Source organism: Palaemon carinicauda, chromosome 43 (assembly GCF_036898095.1).
Source record: "Palaemon carinicauda isolate YSFRI2023 chromosome 43, ASM3689809v2, whole genome shotgun sequence".
Lineage (NCBI taxonomy): Eukaryota > Metazoa > Arthropoda > Malacostraca > Decapoda > Palaemonidae > Palaemon > Palaemon carinicauda.
In genome coordinates, this window is record NC_090767.1 from 401,270 (window position 1) to 420,609 (window position 19,340).

A 19,340-nucleotide genomic window follows, 5' to 3' on the forward strand; every position below is an offset into this window, starting at 1 on the left:
TTTGGACTGATTTCACCAAATAACTCAACATTTCATCTAAATGGTGAATAAGAGATTTAATCAAGTGTAGTTATGTATGAAATCACAACAGAATGTCAGAATCTTACCGTAAGATAGCCAACAAACTTAAAACACTGAAGTTCAAATCTGAATGAACATGGTGAAAGTGACTGTCAATATGGGTACCTTTTGAACAGTCGGACTGATAGTGTGCCACTGAAATCTATATAGCAAACATACCTGTTGCCTACATATTTGAAACGTTTTAGGACATAATCTGTCTCTGTCCCACGACCATGTGACGCCTGAAACGTGTTGGGAGTTGGAACAGGCAATCTCTCTCTCTCCATTCCATTTCCGTAAAAAATGTTTAGAAGTTGATGATTTATATTTTTTCCCAGATTTCTTTATATATTTATATAATTTTGGGAAATAACTGACAAATCATTACAAATTTCAGAAGGTTCTGCTGTGATTTCTTAAATTCTGATAATTGTTGCAAATTTCAGATATCCAGAAATTTCTGATAATCTGGCAACACTGTCATCAAGAATATATTTAGCTGTAAAACACCATCACTCTTCTAGATAAATCATAGAAAATTATGAAAACTATTATGTATCGTTGGATAAATCCTAATATTCGAATTCATTAGTGGTAAGACAAACTATACTAAATTAAGGGTAGAAACCTTGTGGTCTCTACACCTCTCAATAATATAATGCCCATTAAGTTAGTACTGGTGAGACGGATAATTTCAGACATTCATTCATTCATTCATGTAGATTGCCATACCTATGGCATGACACGGGCTCTTGTCGATAGGACAGCCCGTAAGCGACTGGATCTGTAAAGAGAGTTACCCCAGAGAAGTAAAATTTATATTGTGACAAGGAATGTTAGGTAAGGAATGGGAAAAAAGATAAAGGATGAGGGGTGAGGATGATAGATGAAGGATGGAATGGGAATGAATTGGTAAGACGTGACAAGGGGTAGATAGTAACTTGAAAAGGGGGTCTCCCCTTCAGGTCCACGAAAGAAAGTATTTAGTCAGAGGATAAAGTATTGATAGTAGTAAGTTCCAGTAAGTAAAAGAGACTGGGAGAGGAGAGAAGAATTTTTAGTAGGAGAAAAAAGGAGTACGATTTAAGCAAAGATGCTTATTCCTGCTCTGGAATGGGAAAGGGGGAGGGGGGCCAGTTCTGTGCAACGCTCGGTCAGTAAGCACGAGAAAGGCCCCCCAAGGATAGGGATGGATGAGGAATTGTGAGGAAAAAAGGATAAAGGAGATAGGAAAAACAAGAGCTGTTTCCTTATGAGGAAGACAGCCTTGTAATAACTATTCTCCTTCTAGGATTTTAGATTAAAAAAGGAATGGATAAGGGATAAAGAGGATGTATATGAGAGGTTTAAGCTAAAAGCTATATCCCCGCTCTGGACCTGGATTGAAGGGTAGTAAGGATTGCAGGAAATTGGGATGAGAGGTAGAGGTTAAGGATAGGATTTTGGCAAGGATATGGATGGCAATGGGAACAAGTTCAGTTAAGGTGAGTGACTCAATTTTTTGAGACAAGGATGTAGGTTGAGGAGGGGAGGTTGCAGGTTGTGAAGTTGAAGCTGCTTGCAATGGAGTTGCAGGTGGAGATACAGGAACAGTGGGTGCCTGGTTTTGCTTTGTAGTTGCAGAAGCTGGAGCAGTGGTAGGCTGTCTTCTTTGGCGAGGAGGTCGTTGTCCCTTAGGTTTTTGAGGTGAAACTGGCTTGTTGTTTTTAGGAGAACTGGAGCCCTTCATTGCAGCAATTCTCCTGAGGCGTTCAGGGCACCGCTTGTTCCAGGCATGATGTGGTTTGGAACAATTGTGGCACTTTGGGCGAGTTTCTTGTCCATTCTTGTGGGCCTGGATACATATTTCAGTGTTGTGGCGTTGGCTACAAACCCCACAGAAAGCAGGGCTTTTACAGTCCTCCTTGTGATGGCCGTAGTGTTGACAGTGGTAGCAGCGAAGAGGCTTAGGTGTGTAGTCTTGAATTGGAAACGTCCCCCATACTCCAAGATCCAGTGATGAAGGCACAGGACCTATGAAGGTGGCTAACAGCCTCCTGACAGGGACGTTTTCACGATTTGTGCAGCGGTCAGCTGTTTCTATATTGCTGCAGGATGTAACAATGGAGATTGGCATAGTGGTAGGATATCTTGAAATGATTGCCTTTCTTCTGTTTAAGGAAGGGTCTAGTAGAGTAAGATCTGGTTCTTCTTGAAGGTGCTTGGCAGTTTCCAAATCTTTGGGAGTGATAATTAAATCACCCTCACGATTTGGTCTAGCTGAGAGTTTAATGCCAGGTTTAGCAGCCATGGCAGTAACTGCTGCATAGGATGTGGAGTTGTTGGAGAGTCTAAACTTCGGAAGAGGTAACTGGGATTCTTGCTGGGTAGGTGGAGAGCTGACAACTTCAGCAATGGCTTCCTGGGTAGGTGGGGGGCTGACAACTTCAGCAAAGGCTTCCCGGGTAGCAGGTGATTTGTTGATAGCATCGACAAAGGCTTGCTGTATTGCATTTCCAAGACTAGTCATCCAGTTGCAGTTCGATGGTTGTGCCCCCTGAGGCTCTACCTCCATGGCAGTGGAGGAGGACAGTGCTGGAGAAAGAAGGTAGGCTGCAACAGGTGCTGTCTGTGAAGGTGATATAACTGGCGATGATGAGATATCAATGGGAGCTGTTGAAGGTTGATCAGGGCTCTCTTCTTCCGAATCAGAGTCGTAATCAGAAACAGAAACACGTTCGTTCTGTTGTTGATAGTATGCAAGGATCATTTGGGATGCAATATTGCAAGAATTGCAATTACATCTGATGTTGTGGCTGGGAGCTGAGAGGTCTTGAATATGTTCAGAAGTGACTCCAGGCAAGGTAAATAGTTCAATTCTTCTGTGTTTGTACTCGTTGCATTGGGTACAGTTGCAGTCCCCATGATAAAGGAGCTTGCAATGTCGTACATTTCCATAGAGGGACCATGCCCAATTACCAAGAATGGTAACGGACAAGGTTGAACTCTACGGGAATTGCAGTGAGAATTTCGAGAGGTTACGAATCGATGTGTACAATCTAGGAGAGGAGTTGTTGTCCGCACCGAGTCTGAACGCACACTGACAGCCAATTTCTTCTTCTTGGGGTATTAAAGCCAACACTTGTTGTTGGCACGGGCCTTTCCCTTGGTTGGCCCGTAGCCCAATTTCTTCTTCTTGGGGTATTAAAGCCAACACTTGTTGTTGGCACGGGCCTTTCCCTTGGTTGGCCCGTAGTGCTATAGCAAATTTCAAGCGACGGTTTGACGACGGTTTGCAGACTGACCTCTCGTAGATGATGACCTGAAACTCAAAAATATAGATTTTATGTAATTTTTCCTAATATTGTGAATAATATATCTTTTTATGAAAATTATTATATACAATACAAAAATTAATCCTAATGATCAATTATTATATCTATTTTCATTTCTCGAAGCAAAGTTTCTCCAAAGTAAAACGGTGCTATTATAGTATGCTATCTACCGCCGATTTTGCTATCTACTACCCCTTTCTGACTATAATATGATACCTACCATCAGTGAGGCTCGATTTGCTGGTCGTCGTAAGTATAACCGTTGTCGATTGTTGTCTGGCGACCATCCCCCAAACTCTGAAGATTCTGATGCTGAACATGTTAATAAGAAGAACCATGGCGCTCGTATCGATGGACCTCGGGTTTTTGGATAAAAAAAGTGGACTTGATTGCAGGTACTTTTACGTTGAAAGAAGAGATAAGGAAACGTTGATCCCTATCATACAACGCGAGTGCTAATTTGGATCTGTAATCCATTCCGATGAATGGCCAGCATTCATGTGCTTAAGGAATCTCGGGTATAAGCACAAAACCATGAACCATCAACAGAATTATTTGGACCCAAATTCAGGAGCACATACTCAGTCTATTGAGCGATCATGGTTGGATGCCAAGATTGACATACTGAAAAAGAAGAGAGGAGTACCTCATCAGCATTTACAATCCCATTTAGATCATTACTGTTGGAAAGTTCCGAGAGAAGGCGACTATGTATTTCCTGCTTTCGTGAATGATGTAAAATATGCTTACAAGCAGTAGTAGAATAAACTTTTGATTGAATTTTTTTTATCGATTATTTTCTTTAAGTTTTGTAACATTTGATTTTTCATTTGAATAACTTGTAACATTGTTGTATGATGAGCTTTGAATAATTTGAAAGAAAAGTTTCCCTACAAACTGCTTGTAATTATGCACCCATGTTGTCCTGCCAACAAATATTATTAAACTATCATTAAAGTCCAATGAGGATAACATACTGGTGGTAAGTAATCTGTTTGATAATCCTCATCAAGCAGGAGGATTAACATTGACGGTAGATAATATACTTTGTGGTAGATACCATACTATAGTAGAAATTCGACGGTAGATAGCATACTATAATAGAAATTCGACGGTAGATAGCATACTATAATAGAAATTCGACGGTAGATAGCATACTATAATAGAAATTCGACGGTAGATAGCATACTATAATAGCACCAGTAAAACAATAGAATTTTGTCATTTTTTTTTCCGTGGAGATTCTGAGAGAACCAAAACTATACGTTTCTGAAAACTAGATTTTATGAAATTTTTCCTAATATTTTGAATGATATATCTTTTAATAAGAATTTATGATATACAATACAAAAAAATAATCATAATGATCAATTTTACTTCAGAATATTAATCCATATCAATTATTATATCTATTTTCATTTCTCGAAGCAAAGTTTCTCCAAAGTAAAACAATAGAATTTTGTCATATTTTTTTTTTCGTGGAGATTCAGAGAGAACCAAAACTATACGTTTTTGAAAATTTTATTTTTATATGCAATCAGAAAAACAATATCAAATTTGCTTAATTTCTATTAAGGGAAGTTAGCAAGAGAACGTAGGCCCTTATTTCTTATTCACAGCCCTATCAAAGCCAACAGAGCCAAGAGCTTCTCAACATGACACAGAAATTAACACCAATAAACATATTAGGAAATTAACATTATTTTAATGTGATGATTCATCTGTTATTCATTGTGCATCTGAATATGTAAAGTAATAACGACAATATAATGTAATAATAAAGATAACAATATCAATGTTTTCAAAAACCTCTAAGCTGTGAAAACAAGTTTCGTTAACCTGCAGACCTTAACTTTAGTTCAATGGAACTTGGAGGAACAAGGACATATTAAGATATAAATATCAATATTGACTGTTATTCTCAAAACAAAACCAGAATGATTTTATATAATATATCTAATAAATTTTATAGTACAAATATATACCATATAACAAAACATTACTGGATAATCTAACAAGCAAGCAAGCTGCCAACGCAACAGCCCGTGCCTTACATAAGGTAAAGCAAGTACGTTGATAAAAATAATAAAAGAAAAAAAAATCTGAGCAAGCATTAAATTTTGCCTAGAGCAAAAGTTTGTAAGGAAAAGAAGTAGCTCAAGACAGCCTCAAGTAACAAATGCTTAGGTAAAAAGCAGATGCTTAATATCATGTGAATAATAATTATCACTATTTGCTACATTTGGCTTGACGGACTTGTAACCTTTACTTAGGGTACCAGCCATGTGCGACTCTCTTGGCTAGCTAAGATTTTCAATTTAACTCCTGTCCTTCCTGGCCAACAGAGTTATACTCTTGCCCACCATTTTACAGAGCTCTACTGCAATGATATATTCAGATGTGACTGCCAAATGTGCAAAGGTTACTCCAACTACAGCAATAAGTTAACTCGCCTAGTTAACTGTTCCAGACCCCTGTTAAAGTGCTACCCATTGCCAACACATCTCAGCCTTCTCCGAAGTCTCCTGCCACAAAGTGGGATCTGCCCTCTTCAGAATCCCCTGTCAAACAGTAATCACTATCCCCCACTGCACCAGCTCCACACACGGCATCCAGCCCCCTCTCCACTACCATAGTGACAGAGTAATCCACTTCCAAGGCCCTAGCTACCTTACCCCCAAAGAACACCACCATCTAGACTGCAACTGTAGAGACTGCCTCCCGCAGCTACTGAAAGAAGCCTCTGCAATGTTGTATAGCTCTTCTCCACCTCAGTAACTGTAACAGCTTCGGCTGCTGCACCCAAACCCCAGAGGAGGATACATCACTGGAGACTTTAATTGCTACCAACCTTCCACCAATCTTAATCTGATCATCAATATAGAGGGATCCCAGACAGTTCTCTCCAACCTACTGTATACTTCAGAATGAAGATCCTTGATTGAAACACAGTCGAGTAAGGCCTAAATGTCCTCCCTAATTGCAGTCTGCAAAACCGAGGAGATAGATGCCATCCTGTTGCAAGAAACATTTCTAACAACATGCACAAAATTTAGAATTGCAGGTTACAATGCCTACACCACCCCACGGATAGACACTGACAAAGGTCTAGCTACACTGGTTGAAACATCAATACCAACAACAAGGATAACACAATCCAATTCCCTGTGGCAACAATGTATAGAAGCTACCAGTAAGAGTAACATTGATGAACCGAAAAATAGACATCTACAATATCTATAGGAAAATAAATAGAGAAGAATCAGGAGAACTACCACCATCATCTGTAGTGTGTTCACACCTGTCTCTACAACTAAAAACCTTTAAAATTTCCTGTTGTTTTAACAACCAACCTTCTATATATTATAGGTTACCTACGGACCGACCAAAGGAAAGGCTTGCAACAAGAAAAGAATAAAGAAAACAATTAGGAGGTAACCTATAAGCAGACGTCAACTTGCAACACGCCATGCAGAATGCATGCCATATATGTTTCTGTTAATTTATATTAAGGAATAAATGTAGTTTGCTGGGATAAGTGTTAACTTTCCTATTGTTTTAGAAATCGATTCCTTTACAAAATAAGATTTGGTGTTACTTTGCAAGGAGCGAAGCTGGTTGGGAAGAGAAGACAGGGTAAGGTAAGAAGAATAGGCCTACAGATAGGGCTGGTGGGTTAGGTTAGGAAGGGAACCTCAGGTTAGGTGCGGCAAGTGTTCTTGTGTGGGATTTTGCAGTACGATGGACACAGCTATAACCAACCACCAGAAAATGGGAGGAAATTCAATGATTCTTTATCTTTCTGGTAAGTTCTTATCTGAGGTATTTAGTACATTCTGAACAGTTTTCATATCATACAAGTTTGTGATAGGATTGAAAATAAGGGTTGTCGTCTTACAATATTCCAAAGATAAAAATTTGAGCAAAAGGGACTATAGTGGAAATAGGCATATTTATGATTGCTTTATGCAGTGAAGTTTCCCAATATATAGTTTTGATTCTCTCGAGGAAAACTAGGCAAATTTACATAGTAAATCTGACTTATATTGTGACCTATGGAACGATACATACGTCAACCTTTTTGACTTTGAACAGACATTAGGTCTATGACATTTTTTTCTAAAAGAAAAAAAAACCGTTTGGAGTAAAGCTGTGAGTAGTCAATAGAAGAAGAATGAAGTAAGTAGTTAGAAAAATATAATAATTATTACTTTTTATTCTTTTCGATAAAGATTACCGATAATGCAAATTTAAGTACGTTGTGACTGTCCTGCAGAAATACATAAAGTACAGTATACTGAAAAATGTATTATATAGTTGAGATTACAAACTTTCAGATCACCAGATTTTTTAGGTTGGACTTTAATTCATCTGGTCTCTGTTTCCTGCAGGCTGTCAACGCAAGAGCCTGTGCCAAGTATGCAAGGTTTCAGTTTGTTACGGTGTGCAGTGTTGCAAGAGCCTCAGTGGCTGGCAATCTGCAAACGAGCAATGTTTTAATTTGAGTTTCATTAGACTAGAAGCTCACCAGAAAGTCAGTTGGGCAAAGTATTGAAATCATTATTATTATTATTATTCATCGAGAAGAGCTTTCTGAGCTTCTCCCAATTCTTCATAAGAAAATCAAAGTAAGGATCAAGTTAGAGTAATGAGGCTGATAGATGCAAAGCTTTTTATGATTATCACTTTGAGTTTTTTTCTTCTTTTTTTTACTATAGACAACATTCCTAATGATAAATTTTAAATCTTTCATTTCATTCCATTTAGGATATTTCACACAAATTTGAAAAAAAAAAAAAATGGAGACCTTATGCCTCAGTTCAGGTCATTTATTAAAAATCTCTAATATATTAGAGATTGATACCTTCATTACTCCCCAGACCAATAAACCCAAACAGGACATTCCTTTTGTGTAATGTCGTTTATTATTATTATTATTATTATTATTATTATTATTATTATTATTATTATTATTTCCCCTTTACAACTGCTTTTCTTGAGTCACACCACAAAATATAGTTTAAATATTTAAATACATCGTAAGGATTATTTCTTTTATAATTGTATTATTTTCTTCTTCCTGTCTTGTCATCGATCATTGCTACTTGCTAAGCTACAACCCGAGTTGGAAAAGCAAGATACTATAAGCCCAAGGGCTTCAAAAGGGAAAAAATAGCACAGTGAGGAAAGGAAATGGGTAGAATAATGTGCCTAAGTATACCCTTAAGCAAGAGACCTTTACGCCAAGACAGTGGAAGTCCATGGTACAGAGGCATAGCACTATCCAAGACCAGAGAATAATGATGTGATATTTTGGTATCTTTCTAAAGAGCTGCTTAGCATAGCTAAAGAGTCTCTTTTATCCTTACCAAGAGGAAAGAAGCCACTGAACAATTAAAATGCAGTTGTTAAACCTTTCAGTGAAGATGAATTTTCCGGTTATCTTTATGTTGTCTGGTGCATGAGGTAAGAGGAAAATGTATAGAGAATAGGCCAAACTATTCAGTGTATATGCAGACAAAGAATGAAAGAACTGTAACCTGGCCATTTAGAGACCCAATAGCTCTCTAGTGGTGGTATCTCAAATGTTTGAGATATTGAAAACCAAAAAATAGAAAATCTGGACAGAACAAAAAAAAATTATTCCTAATTCAGTTCTATTGAGCTTATAGCTTTGGTTTTTTTTTTCGACACAACCGTCGAGGTGAACGGACGGTAGTTCCAGAGCTCCGTCATTTCAGCTTGCTCGTGGTATTTTGCCGAGAATTGTGTATGAAGTGACAGTAAATACATCGGGCAAGCGATTTTTGGTGTGATGTAGTGTTTTTTGAAAAGCAAAGTTTGGAGTGGGAAATACCTATGCCGTACGGCCAAGGAAAAACATGGCCTCGGGTGATGTTGACGTCACCAATACGTCTTGTTAGACGTATGATGAGTGGTTATTCCCCACCCCTTAGGAGACAGGACTCCATAGGGCTACTTTTCACTTTTAGCCCTGACTATAGTGAAGTTTGCGATGTAGTTTTTGATATATTGAAAATTGATCATAATGATATCGAGGGTTTTCAACAATTAAGTAAAGCAAAATTTGTCTTGAAATTTAGTAAATCTGTCTCTTTCCAGTCCTTTTGTGAAACTTACGACGAGAAAGATGTTGATGTTGGAAATGGGAAATCTGTCAGAATCTTTAACTTCAGCAGACAATACACATATATATCGATTCGTTATGCTCCCTTTGAAATGGAAAATGTCATTTTGGAAAGTATTCTCGGGAAGTATGGGAACGTTTTTGGGATAAGGCGAAACAAGTTCTCACATGGGAAAGCAGAGGGATTGTTAAATGGCACTCGCACAGCAAGGATGGAATTGAAGCAGAGTATACCTTCGTCACTGAATATCCAAGGACATAATGTTGTCTTATACTATAGTGGACAGAAAAAAACATGCTACAAATGTGGTAGGGAGGATCATATGGCTGCTGAGTGCAGTTATGAACTGGATGGCAAAATAAATGTATATAGCAGCACTGATTTTCCCGAGATCCAGGCTAAACGGAACAGGGCCCCTAATGTAGAAGAAAGTAGGGGAACTGAAACGTATGTGAATAACGTCAATCGAGAGAAAGCTTCAGTCACCAGGAACGTGGAGGAACATGGAACGGAAAACAAAATGGGGGGACATGGATTGGAAAACAAAACGGAGGGACTTGGAACGGAAAACAAAACGAAGGAACTTAGAACGGAAAACAAAACGGAGGGACATGGAACGGAAAACAAAACTCGAGATAGCCAGCACGTATGTAAACTTCCAGGTAATATGACTTCGAAAGAAACACAACGAGCTGATGAGGAAGAACCAGGGGAAGAGAAAGAACCATGCCTGAAGTACAATGAAGAGGAATCAGTTGAAGAAATAATTGAAGTGTTAAGTGGCAGCCAAGAGGAAAACACCACGGAAACAACTATAGTGGTAGCTGAAATACATAGAGAGGATGTAGGTAGTGATATAGGTTCACAAAATTTTTCTCAGTTAAGCGTAAATGAAGACGACAGAGAAATGTGTGCTGCATTAAGTAGGGTAAACGAGACAGAAAATTGTAACGATGAACAGACAATGGACGTAATTAATGAAGTGACGGATTCAGAAGACGATTCAACTAGTGGTTGTTTAGATAATTCAGCAGTTGCCGAAGATACCAGTAAGGAACAGCATTGGGTGGTAAGAGTCAAAGGGGGTAAACTCAGAATGACAAAGAATAAAAGCAAGAAACTGACTAGAGTAAAGAGACGGAAATTGCTTGGATAACTGCCGACGTATTCAATTGCTTAACCCCTTTTTAAATATCATGGGTTTGATTGTTTCAACATTAAATATTATTGTGAGTTTTGTGGCCGAACAGAATATACACTGCATATATTTTTCTTTTGTAAAATAGTTAAAATGTATTTCAATGGTTTAAGAGTAAATTTGAGGTTTTGTGTTTTGTAGAAGGTATGGAATGGAGTAAATTATTCATGTTAGTCATTAAAACTAAATGTAAAAAAGATAGGAACACAGTTCTTCTAATTTGTAATTGTGTATTGAATATGGATAAGCTATTTGCATAAGCTTACTGAAAATGAGGAAGATTAAATTGTGAGATGGTTTGCGTCAATTTTGTATAAGGAAAAAAATAACTTGTTACAAAGGAATTTCAATAACTTATTGGCAAAATGTATATATTGTATTTTGTTATTTTAAATAAAAGTTAAAAAAAAAAGCTTATAGCTTTACACTATTCGATCTGAGTGACTGAATTAGAGAGTGTAATAATGTCAGTTATAACAGTAACTAAAGACTCAGTTTGTCTAACCGAGGCCCATTTGCATTCAAATGCTTTGGTGCTCTTTTAGCTCGGAGGAGTTTCCAGCTAGCTGCTCAAGGTTTTACCTCTCTGCAATTCGAGGATTTAATAGCTCAGTTGAATAGATTGATTGAATTTTTTAAATACTATTCAATAATATATTTTATTTGCTATGCTTTGAAATATATAGAAATACAAAATAGAGAGTAAAGTGAAACTATCATAAATATAGGATTCAAAGTCTTAGGTCATCAGTGTTTTAAGGTTAGGATTCATAAATACCCCAAGAAGAGAGAGTAAAGTGAAACTATCATAAATTTAGGATTCAAAGTCTTAGGTCATCAGTGTTTTAAGGTTAGGATTCATTCTTCTTGGTTGTTGTTGTTGGGGTATTAAAGCCAACACTTGTTGTTGGCAAGGGAAAGGCCCGTGCCAACAACAAGTGTTAGCTTTAATACCCCAACAACAACAACCAAGAAGAATGAATCCTAACCTTAAAACACTGATGACCTAAGACTTTGAATCCTAAATTTATGATAGTTTCACTTTACTCTCTATTTTGTATTTCTATATATTTAAAGTTATGATTCATAAATACCCCAAGAAGAATGGCTACGGGCCAATCAAGGGAAAGGCCCGTGCCAACAACAAGTGTTGGCTTTAATACCCCAACAACAACCAAGAAGATAACATCGTTGGTATGCCACTTTTCGTAGTGTCAAGTACATTTGGTACGACTTTGATGAAAGTACCACTTTTTTGGTACTAAACTGTAAGGAGCATATAACATGAGCTATTTTAATGAAGAAGTGGCAACAGCATGGTCCCGGGTGAGTCACCCGGAGTGACGGACCCAAACAGTACACGTTCACACGAAACTCAGACGGTGGGGAGAGTTTGGACTCGGGAGAGGACAGAGGTGTCAGTCGTCAGTTGAATTAACTTGGATTACGTTGCTGCCATTAGTGCCTTTACTTGTGCGTGATGCGATAAGTCGATATTTGAACCAGGAATATCAATTATTATTTCAAGTATCTGTGTTACTGAGTACTGGGTCATACTCATTTGACTGTTACTATACCAGTCGAGTGATTGTTGTTGTTTTTCTGTTCTGCAGGGTGGCAACATTAATAGGCCTTGTAAAAGAGATCTTGTGAATAAACCAGACGACCTTAACAGTGATGAATCTGATGATAGTAGTTCTGTGACACCAAAGATGAAAATAAGCTAAGAACATAAATTTCAGTTGAAGTGGTTGCAAGACAGTAGGTTTTCATCATGGATAATTTGGAGCAAGAAGTGTTCAAATAAAGCATACTGTACGGCTTGTGATGTGAAATATCTGGGAGTATAACACCACTGGAAAGACATGGAAGCACAGAGAAGCACAAGAAAACATTCTTTCAAGAAACCAGTCAAAGAAATTGACAAGCTTTTTTCAGGCTGGTGCAGGTCTGTCATCAAGGACAAGGTTTGAAAAACAAGTTGCATCCACAGAGCTAAAGATGTGTGCCTTCATTGCAGAGTACAATCTACCCATTTCCATAATGGATCACTTACCAGGGTTTATTGCTAATGTAGCCTCAGATCCAGAAGTGATAAATGCAGTAAAGTGTGCCAGGACAAAGGCTTCAGGAATTTTTAAGAATGTTATGGGTGAAACTAACTTTTCTGATCCTGTGGCTCATCTAAAGAACACTAAATTTTTTTTTGATAATAGATGAGTCCACTGATCTCTCTACCCTAAAGCACCTTGTTCTCCTTGCTAGATTTTATGACCAGAATGTCCAGAAAACATGCGATATGTTTTTAAATTTACTGGAGGTAAAGGATTGTACAGCTCAAGGACTTTATACCTCCATAGTAAATTTTTTTGATGTGCATTGCATTCCTGTTGAAAACTTAATTGGTTTTGTGAGTGACAATGCGAGTGTGATGATGGGAGAAAGGGGTGGAGTAAAAGCTTTACTTCAGAAGATAATTCCTGCTCTTTTTGTACAAGGCTGTGTGTGTCATTCAGTAGCTCTCTGTGCCTCTAGTGCCTGCAGTGAACTTCCTAACAATGTTGAAGAATTAGCTCGGAATATATACTCTTACATTATGAACAGCCCCAAACGATTGCCTGAGTATGGTGAATTTCAGAAATTCACGGCAGTACAACCTCACAAAATACGGTATCCTAGCTGCACTAGATGGCTGTCTTTAGACGAAGTAGTAAAAAGAATTTTAGAGCAATGGACTGCACTTACACTGTATTATACCTCTTCTGCATTAGAAGATGGGATGGCTACTGCTTCTGCAGTACTACAGGAACTACATAGCCCAATAAATAAGAAGTACTTTGCCTTTTTGGCATTCATTTTGCCTGCTTTGATGTGAACCTTTCCTCCATATTCCTACCACACTCTTGTTATATTTTGCTTCATAAATATCTATTGATTTCTGATCTGTTTGGCATGTGTTCTGATTATGTTCAACCTTTAGCCTTTTTCTAGGCACTGGGTTTATTTATGTTAGGATAGGTAACTGATTTTTAGAAAATATATTTTTTAATGATATGTACTCATTGAAATGTCTCTTCTTTACAGGTTGCTGATGACGTGGAGTGTTCAGGGGTCACCTGTACCAGGCGAGTCAAGTTGCCCTGTGGCCACAAGGCCTACCAGAAACATGGTGATTGTCATGTTTCCAAGGGATGTGCTGCAGTCTGGAAACCCGACAAATGCCAGATTTGCATGGATCTCCTTCACACCGGCTTCTATGCCACTGACGTCTCCTTGGACGTTTGAGGTCTAATTCAAGGGATGCTCCGACACTGGATAAGAGGCTTCCAGAAGAGGTCTCTACAAGATGCCTCTTATCTTCCTTCTCTGGAACTGAGGGACCTTCTCTTTTCCAAGGCTGAGGTGACCTCTGTGTTTGGTAATCAGTTACCAACGGTTCAACTCCCGACGGTACCAGCGGATGATGAAGTTCAGGACGCTCTGCAAATTATGAGTCTGGAAGCTGACAACATATCAACTACGTCTTCTGTGTCATCAGGGAGGAGAAGATCCTGCTGACCACGGAAGCCTCAGAAGAGTCATTGGATGTACATCATGTGAGTATAGCTCCCAGTGCCTCTTTACTTTCCCCCATCACTCCTGCTCAAGCCCCAGCTTCCACCTCCACGCCAGTTCCTACTTTTGAAAAACCTTCACTTCCTAGTAACTTGGAACTAATGGCGTTCATGAAAGCTTTCATGGAGAACCTAACCGCCAAATATGAACGTTCTTAAGTGTACTTAACAGCGAGGATAGTAGCTTTACAAAAGGCACCTTTTTCTAAGGCTTCTCCAGCTTCGAGCCTACCAGAATGCACTGATAATAACCCTTGGCGCTATGCTGAGCATATGGCCTTAACCAAAGGGTTCCTCCATATCGGGGATAGTTTGGGTTCCTATCCAATTTCAGGCTTGGAATTCTTTCTCTCAATCGATAGTTGTCCTTACTTTTACATAAGACTTAACTCGGAAGCGACCATTAGTGATGATACGATCCCTAAGGAAACAATCCTTCTGGACCATAACAAGGCTCAATCCCTTTTGGTTAGAGAGTTAAAAACTGCTGAATTCACCAATACGCAACTTTCTGCCTTTGGCAGGAAACCGGCCACCTTTGTGGCACGCGAGGATATTGTCTCTCCTTTTGGTTCTAAAAGCTTAGAAGCCATGATGAAAGCAATAGTGGAGAGCAGACCATTCCAAGTGCTAGAGGAATGTAAACCTGTCTTTCTAACCCTTCCTTATGATTCGAACAACTGGAAGGACGTCCAGCATACCTTCACTGTTGGAAAACTAGATAAAGACATTGGAGGCAAACTGTTTAATGAGAAACTGCCTAGGATTCCCGAATCTCTATTAAATAGAGAATTGGAAGCTAGAGAGAGACTTTCTGCCTCTTCAGCATTCCAATCTTATCTAGAGATACTTATTGGAAACTATTCCAAATCTGATATCTTCCATGTTTTGGCGAAGGCTCACATAATTATGTTTCATAGGGATCTCCATGCTTTCTTCCTCGTCAGAAGAGCATATAGAGAACATGTCCTATAGTCTATTTTTTCTAGCGGTGCATATTTGCACCGACCTACAGGGGTGCCCTTTTGGCTCGGAAAGGTTCAGGTTACCTGATTGGTTGGAAGTATTTTTGTTCGAACACCTTCATTGTTCTCAAATAATTACCAAGTAATGTGAATCAAAACTTATTTGCTAACCTATATTTCTCCATCAGATATATGTTTTGTCAATAAACAATGTGAAAGAATAAATATATTGTAAAGTATCGTCATGGTAAGTCTAAATTTAATAACATAATCTGCCAAAGTCAACGACAGCAGCTTATTTATGGATGCACGCTTTGTAATTTTGTAATTTTTCCCATATTTTAACACAAATTGGGATATATTACACTCAGCATAAGTTAAACATGTTATTATAAACTTTTTTTGAAGACCAGAATTTACCAAAAACATGGAATTAATAAAACCCAATATTTTTTAAAACTTATGGGGAGGAAAAAGAACAGCCTGCAGCTCCCTTGCGGGAAAACAATCTATTCTGACTGTCATCATCGCAGTTTTTTTTTTCAAAATATAGTTCGGCCTATTCCTTTCAGTTTATATAGTCTTGCATTCTCTCTCTTCGTAATATTTTGTTTAGTATTTTCCCACAAACCTATTCCTCACCTACTATCTATCTATTTTCCCTGATATCCGTTCTTTCATGTATGGGATATTCACACTACAATTCGGTTGGTGAAAATTGCAATGCCTTTAGCATGACACGGGCTCTTGTCCTAACTACGATTCCTTCTGTTTTGTACCTTACGTCAGTAAGTATGTAAATAATAATAACAACATAAATTTTATGCTGTGTAGCAAGTATAGCCTATTCTGTAAACCTGTTCAGTAGCTCACATTACATCAAATGAAATTAAGCATAGTATTTTTTTTTTAATCCCGCCTCTACACTATTTCAATGAGACTAGCACGCGCTTCCCTTCAAACCAACACTTTCCACAGAGAATAAGAAATAAGGAATTATAGTGCGGATATCTCATATATGGAAGAAGTGATATTGGGGAAAATAGATAGATATTAGGTGAAGAACAGGAATGTGGGAAAATACTAAGGAAAATATTACAAAGAGAGAGAATTGAAGGCTATTTGAACTGAAAGGAATAGGCCGAACTATATTACAAAAAAGAAAACTGTGTCTATGACAGTCAGAAGGGATTGTTTTCCTGCCAGGCCACTGCAGGCTGTTCTTTTCCCTCCCCATAAGTTTTCAAAAATATCGGGTTTTATCAATTCTATGTTTTTGGTAAATTCTTGTATTCAAAGAAACTTTATAATAATATGTTTAACTTATGCTGACTGTAATTTATCCCAATGTGTGCTAAAATATGTGAAAAATTACAAAATTACAGAGCGTGCATCCGAAAATAAGCTGGTGTCGTTGACTTCGGCGGATTTTGTTATTAAATTTAGACTTACCATGACGATTGCTTACTGACAAAACATATATCTGATGGAAAAATATAGGTTAATAAATAAGATTTGATTCACATTACTTAGTAATTATTTGAGAACAATGAAGGTGTTCAGACAAAAATAATTCCGACCAATCAGGTATCAGGAACCTTTCCGAGCTAAAAGGGCACCCCCGTGAGTCAGTGCAAATATGCACCGCTAAAAAAAATAGACTATAACTGCTGCTACGATCAGACATGAATCTAGAAAACTGATCCACTCCAATATCTGGGGGAAGGATCTCTTCCCTGAAAAACTAGTTGAAGAAGTCATGGACAAAGCAGCTCAGGAGAATAAGAGCCTTATAGACAAGTGGTGTATGTCCTCTAAACCAAAATTTTTTTCCCAATGAAGGATCTTAACACAAAGGCAAGAAGCCCAGAAGTCCCTTTAAGGCAAGGAAATCCTTTCCTGTCGAGACAGCCTCAGTTGCCGGCATCCCTCTGTACAGAATTCCCAGCAGTATGTTTCAGTCTCCATCCTTCAACCCGGTGTACGAGAGAGCTACCACAACATTCTACCCTGCCAAAGTTCATAAGAAGGGCTCTGGAAGATGCAGTCAAACTAGAGGCCAAGGAAGTGGAGGCAAGACAACTAAGGATGCAGATCCTAGACAACAACAATGAGAATCTTCTGGTAGGGGGAAGACTTCATCCGTTCAAGGATCAATGGGAGTTCGATCCCTGTGCTCATAGCAGCCTCAAAAGGGCTAGGCTTCAAGAGGTTTTTTCAACTCATAGCCCCCTTTTTAGAGTATTATGTTCAAGACCTCCGGAAGAGAATCATCCGTTGCACAAAATCCATAAACTTTCAAGGATGGCTATTCTGTGTGCCCAAGGAAGATTCGAATACTCTTCAAACTATTCTGGACTTGTTGCCACTAAACAAATTCACTCTGAAAGACCAGTTCCAGATGCTGACTATCTCGTGAATATGGACCCTACTTCACCGTCTCCATAGATCTTACAGACACCTATTGGCATCGTGCGATAGGTCAGCGCTTCTCCCCCTATCTTGGTTTCAAACTGGCAAGATAGGCCTACACATTGAAAGCTTTACCCTTCGGGCTCAGTATAGCTCTAAAGATTTTCTCGAAGCTAGTCGAGGCTGTTGTCCAATAACTTTGGAACAGAGACCCTCAGGTGATGGTGTGCCTGGACGACTGGTTAGTCTGGGCTGCAAGGAAGTCGGAATGTCTTCGAACAGCTAAAGAGATCATGAACTTCCTATAATCTCTGGACTTCCAAATCAACCTCAAGAAGTCCAGGTTATCTCCAGCTCGGAAATTCCAGTGGCTAGGAATTCACTGGAATTTACAGTCACACACTCTCTCTCTACCACAAGGCAAGAAAAAGGAAACTGCAAACAGTTCAGGTGACTACTTTGTTCAAAAGTACTCACCAGACGGCAACAGGAAAGAGTCTTGGACTCGTTACAGGTTGCTGTCGTGACAGACCCAATCCTGAAAGCAAGACTCAAAGATGCCAACAGAATCTGAAGAAGAAAGGCATCCAATGCTCAGAGAGATCTTTGCCACAAAACTCTGGTATTACTGCGGAAGCAGCTCAAGCCATGGTCCACTGCCAAGCGTCTATCGAACTACATCCCTCTACAGTACCCTCCTCCTTCCATGACTATTCACACGGATGCCTCAGAACAAGGTTTGGGGGGACACTCCTCTTCCAAGAAAGTGCAGGGTCAGTGTTTGATCGCATTTCAGAATTTTCACATCAATGTTCTGTAGGCAATGAAATTGTTTCTTACCCTGAAGAGACTATACATCAAATTGGTCATCGACAACAATACAATAGTACTCTGTGTCAACAGACAAGGCTCCAGATCTCTTCAGATCAACCATGTAATTCTAGCCATTCTCTCTTTAGCAAAAAGGAGGAAATTTCCTCTTTCAGCAGTTCACCTCATAGGGGTTCCCAATGTGATGGTGGAAGCCCTGTCGAGATCCAAGCCTCAGGAAACAAAAGGGTGTCTTGACACAAAATCATTCTGTTTCATTCTAGAGCAAGTCACGGAACTGCAAATCGATCTCTTTGCAAAAAGCTTCAACAAGAAGCTTCCATGGTATGTAGCTCCAAACTTAGATCCGGAAGCGACAGGAATGGATGCGGTGTCTCACATTGATACCTCTAAGGTAAAATTTCTCTGGTATATCACTCGCTGAAATATTCCAAGTAGAAGCTGCCAATGAGGAACTTCCATCAAGATGACATGGCTATCCGACACAAAAAATAGATCTGTTTTTTATAACTATCACCCCCTTAAGTCTGCTCATGATTTACTCTTTAAACTATTTAAGTTGTATTCTTGAAATAGCTCTGAGTTACAGTATTTCAGATAATTAACTTGTAAAACAACAAACCTAATGATCCCATAAGACCTGCTCTTAAATGTTGTTTGCCACCGAGAGACTTAGGAGGTGAAACAATTTTCTTTAAAAAAGCAAAACTAAAAAGTGACTTTTCTTTTCGCTGTTTCACAATCTGAAGACGAAAGCTTGATCATGTTAAGGTTGTCAAGATATAAAGGAGATG

At 38.7% G+C, this 19,340-nt stretch overlaps 2 protein-coding genes across 2 annotated transcripts; one reads left to right on the plus strand and one right to left on the minus strand.

Annotated features, from left to right (window-relative positions):
* Positions 1-1,414: 1,414 nt before the first annotated feature.
* LOC137633494 (uncharacterized) lies at positions 1,415-2,812 on the minus strand. Its single transcript, XM_068365791.1, has one exon. It carries the CDS (start codon positions 2,810-2,812, stop codon positions 1,415-1,417), a length of 1,398 nt encoding a protein of 465 aa, XP_068221892.1.
* A 10,211-nt stretch (positions 2,813-13,023) lies between these two features.
* On the plus strand, positions 13,024-13,599 carry LOC137633495 (protein FAM200C-like). The gene has a single exon (XM_068365792.1). It carries the CDS (start codon positions 13,024-13,026, stop codon positions 13,597-13,599), a length of 576 nt encoding a protein of 191 aa, XP_068221893.1.
* Positions 13,600-19,340: the final 5,741 nt, after the last annotated feature.

Bases quoted from the DNA above. Each gene is read 5' to 3' on its own strand.
- LOC137633494 (XM_068365791.1), bottom strand. From the start codon at position 2,812: ATGATCCTTGCATACTATCAACAACAGAACGAACGTGTTTCTGTTTCT.
- LOC137633495 (XM_068365792.1), top strand. From the start codon at position 13,024: ATGTTTTTAAATTTACTGGAGGTAAAGGATTGTACAGCTCAAGGACTT.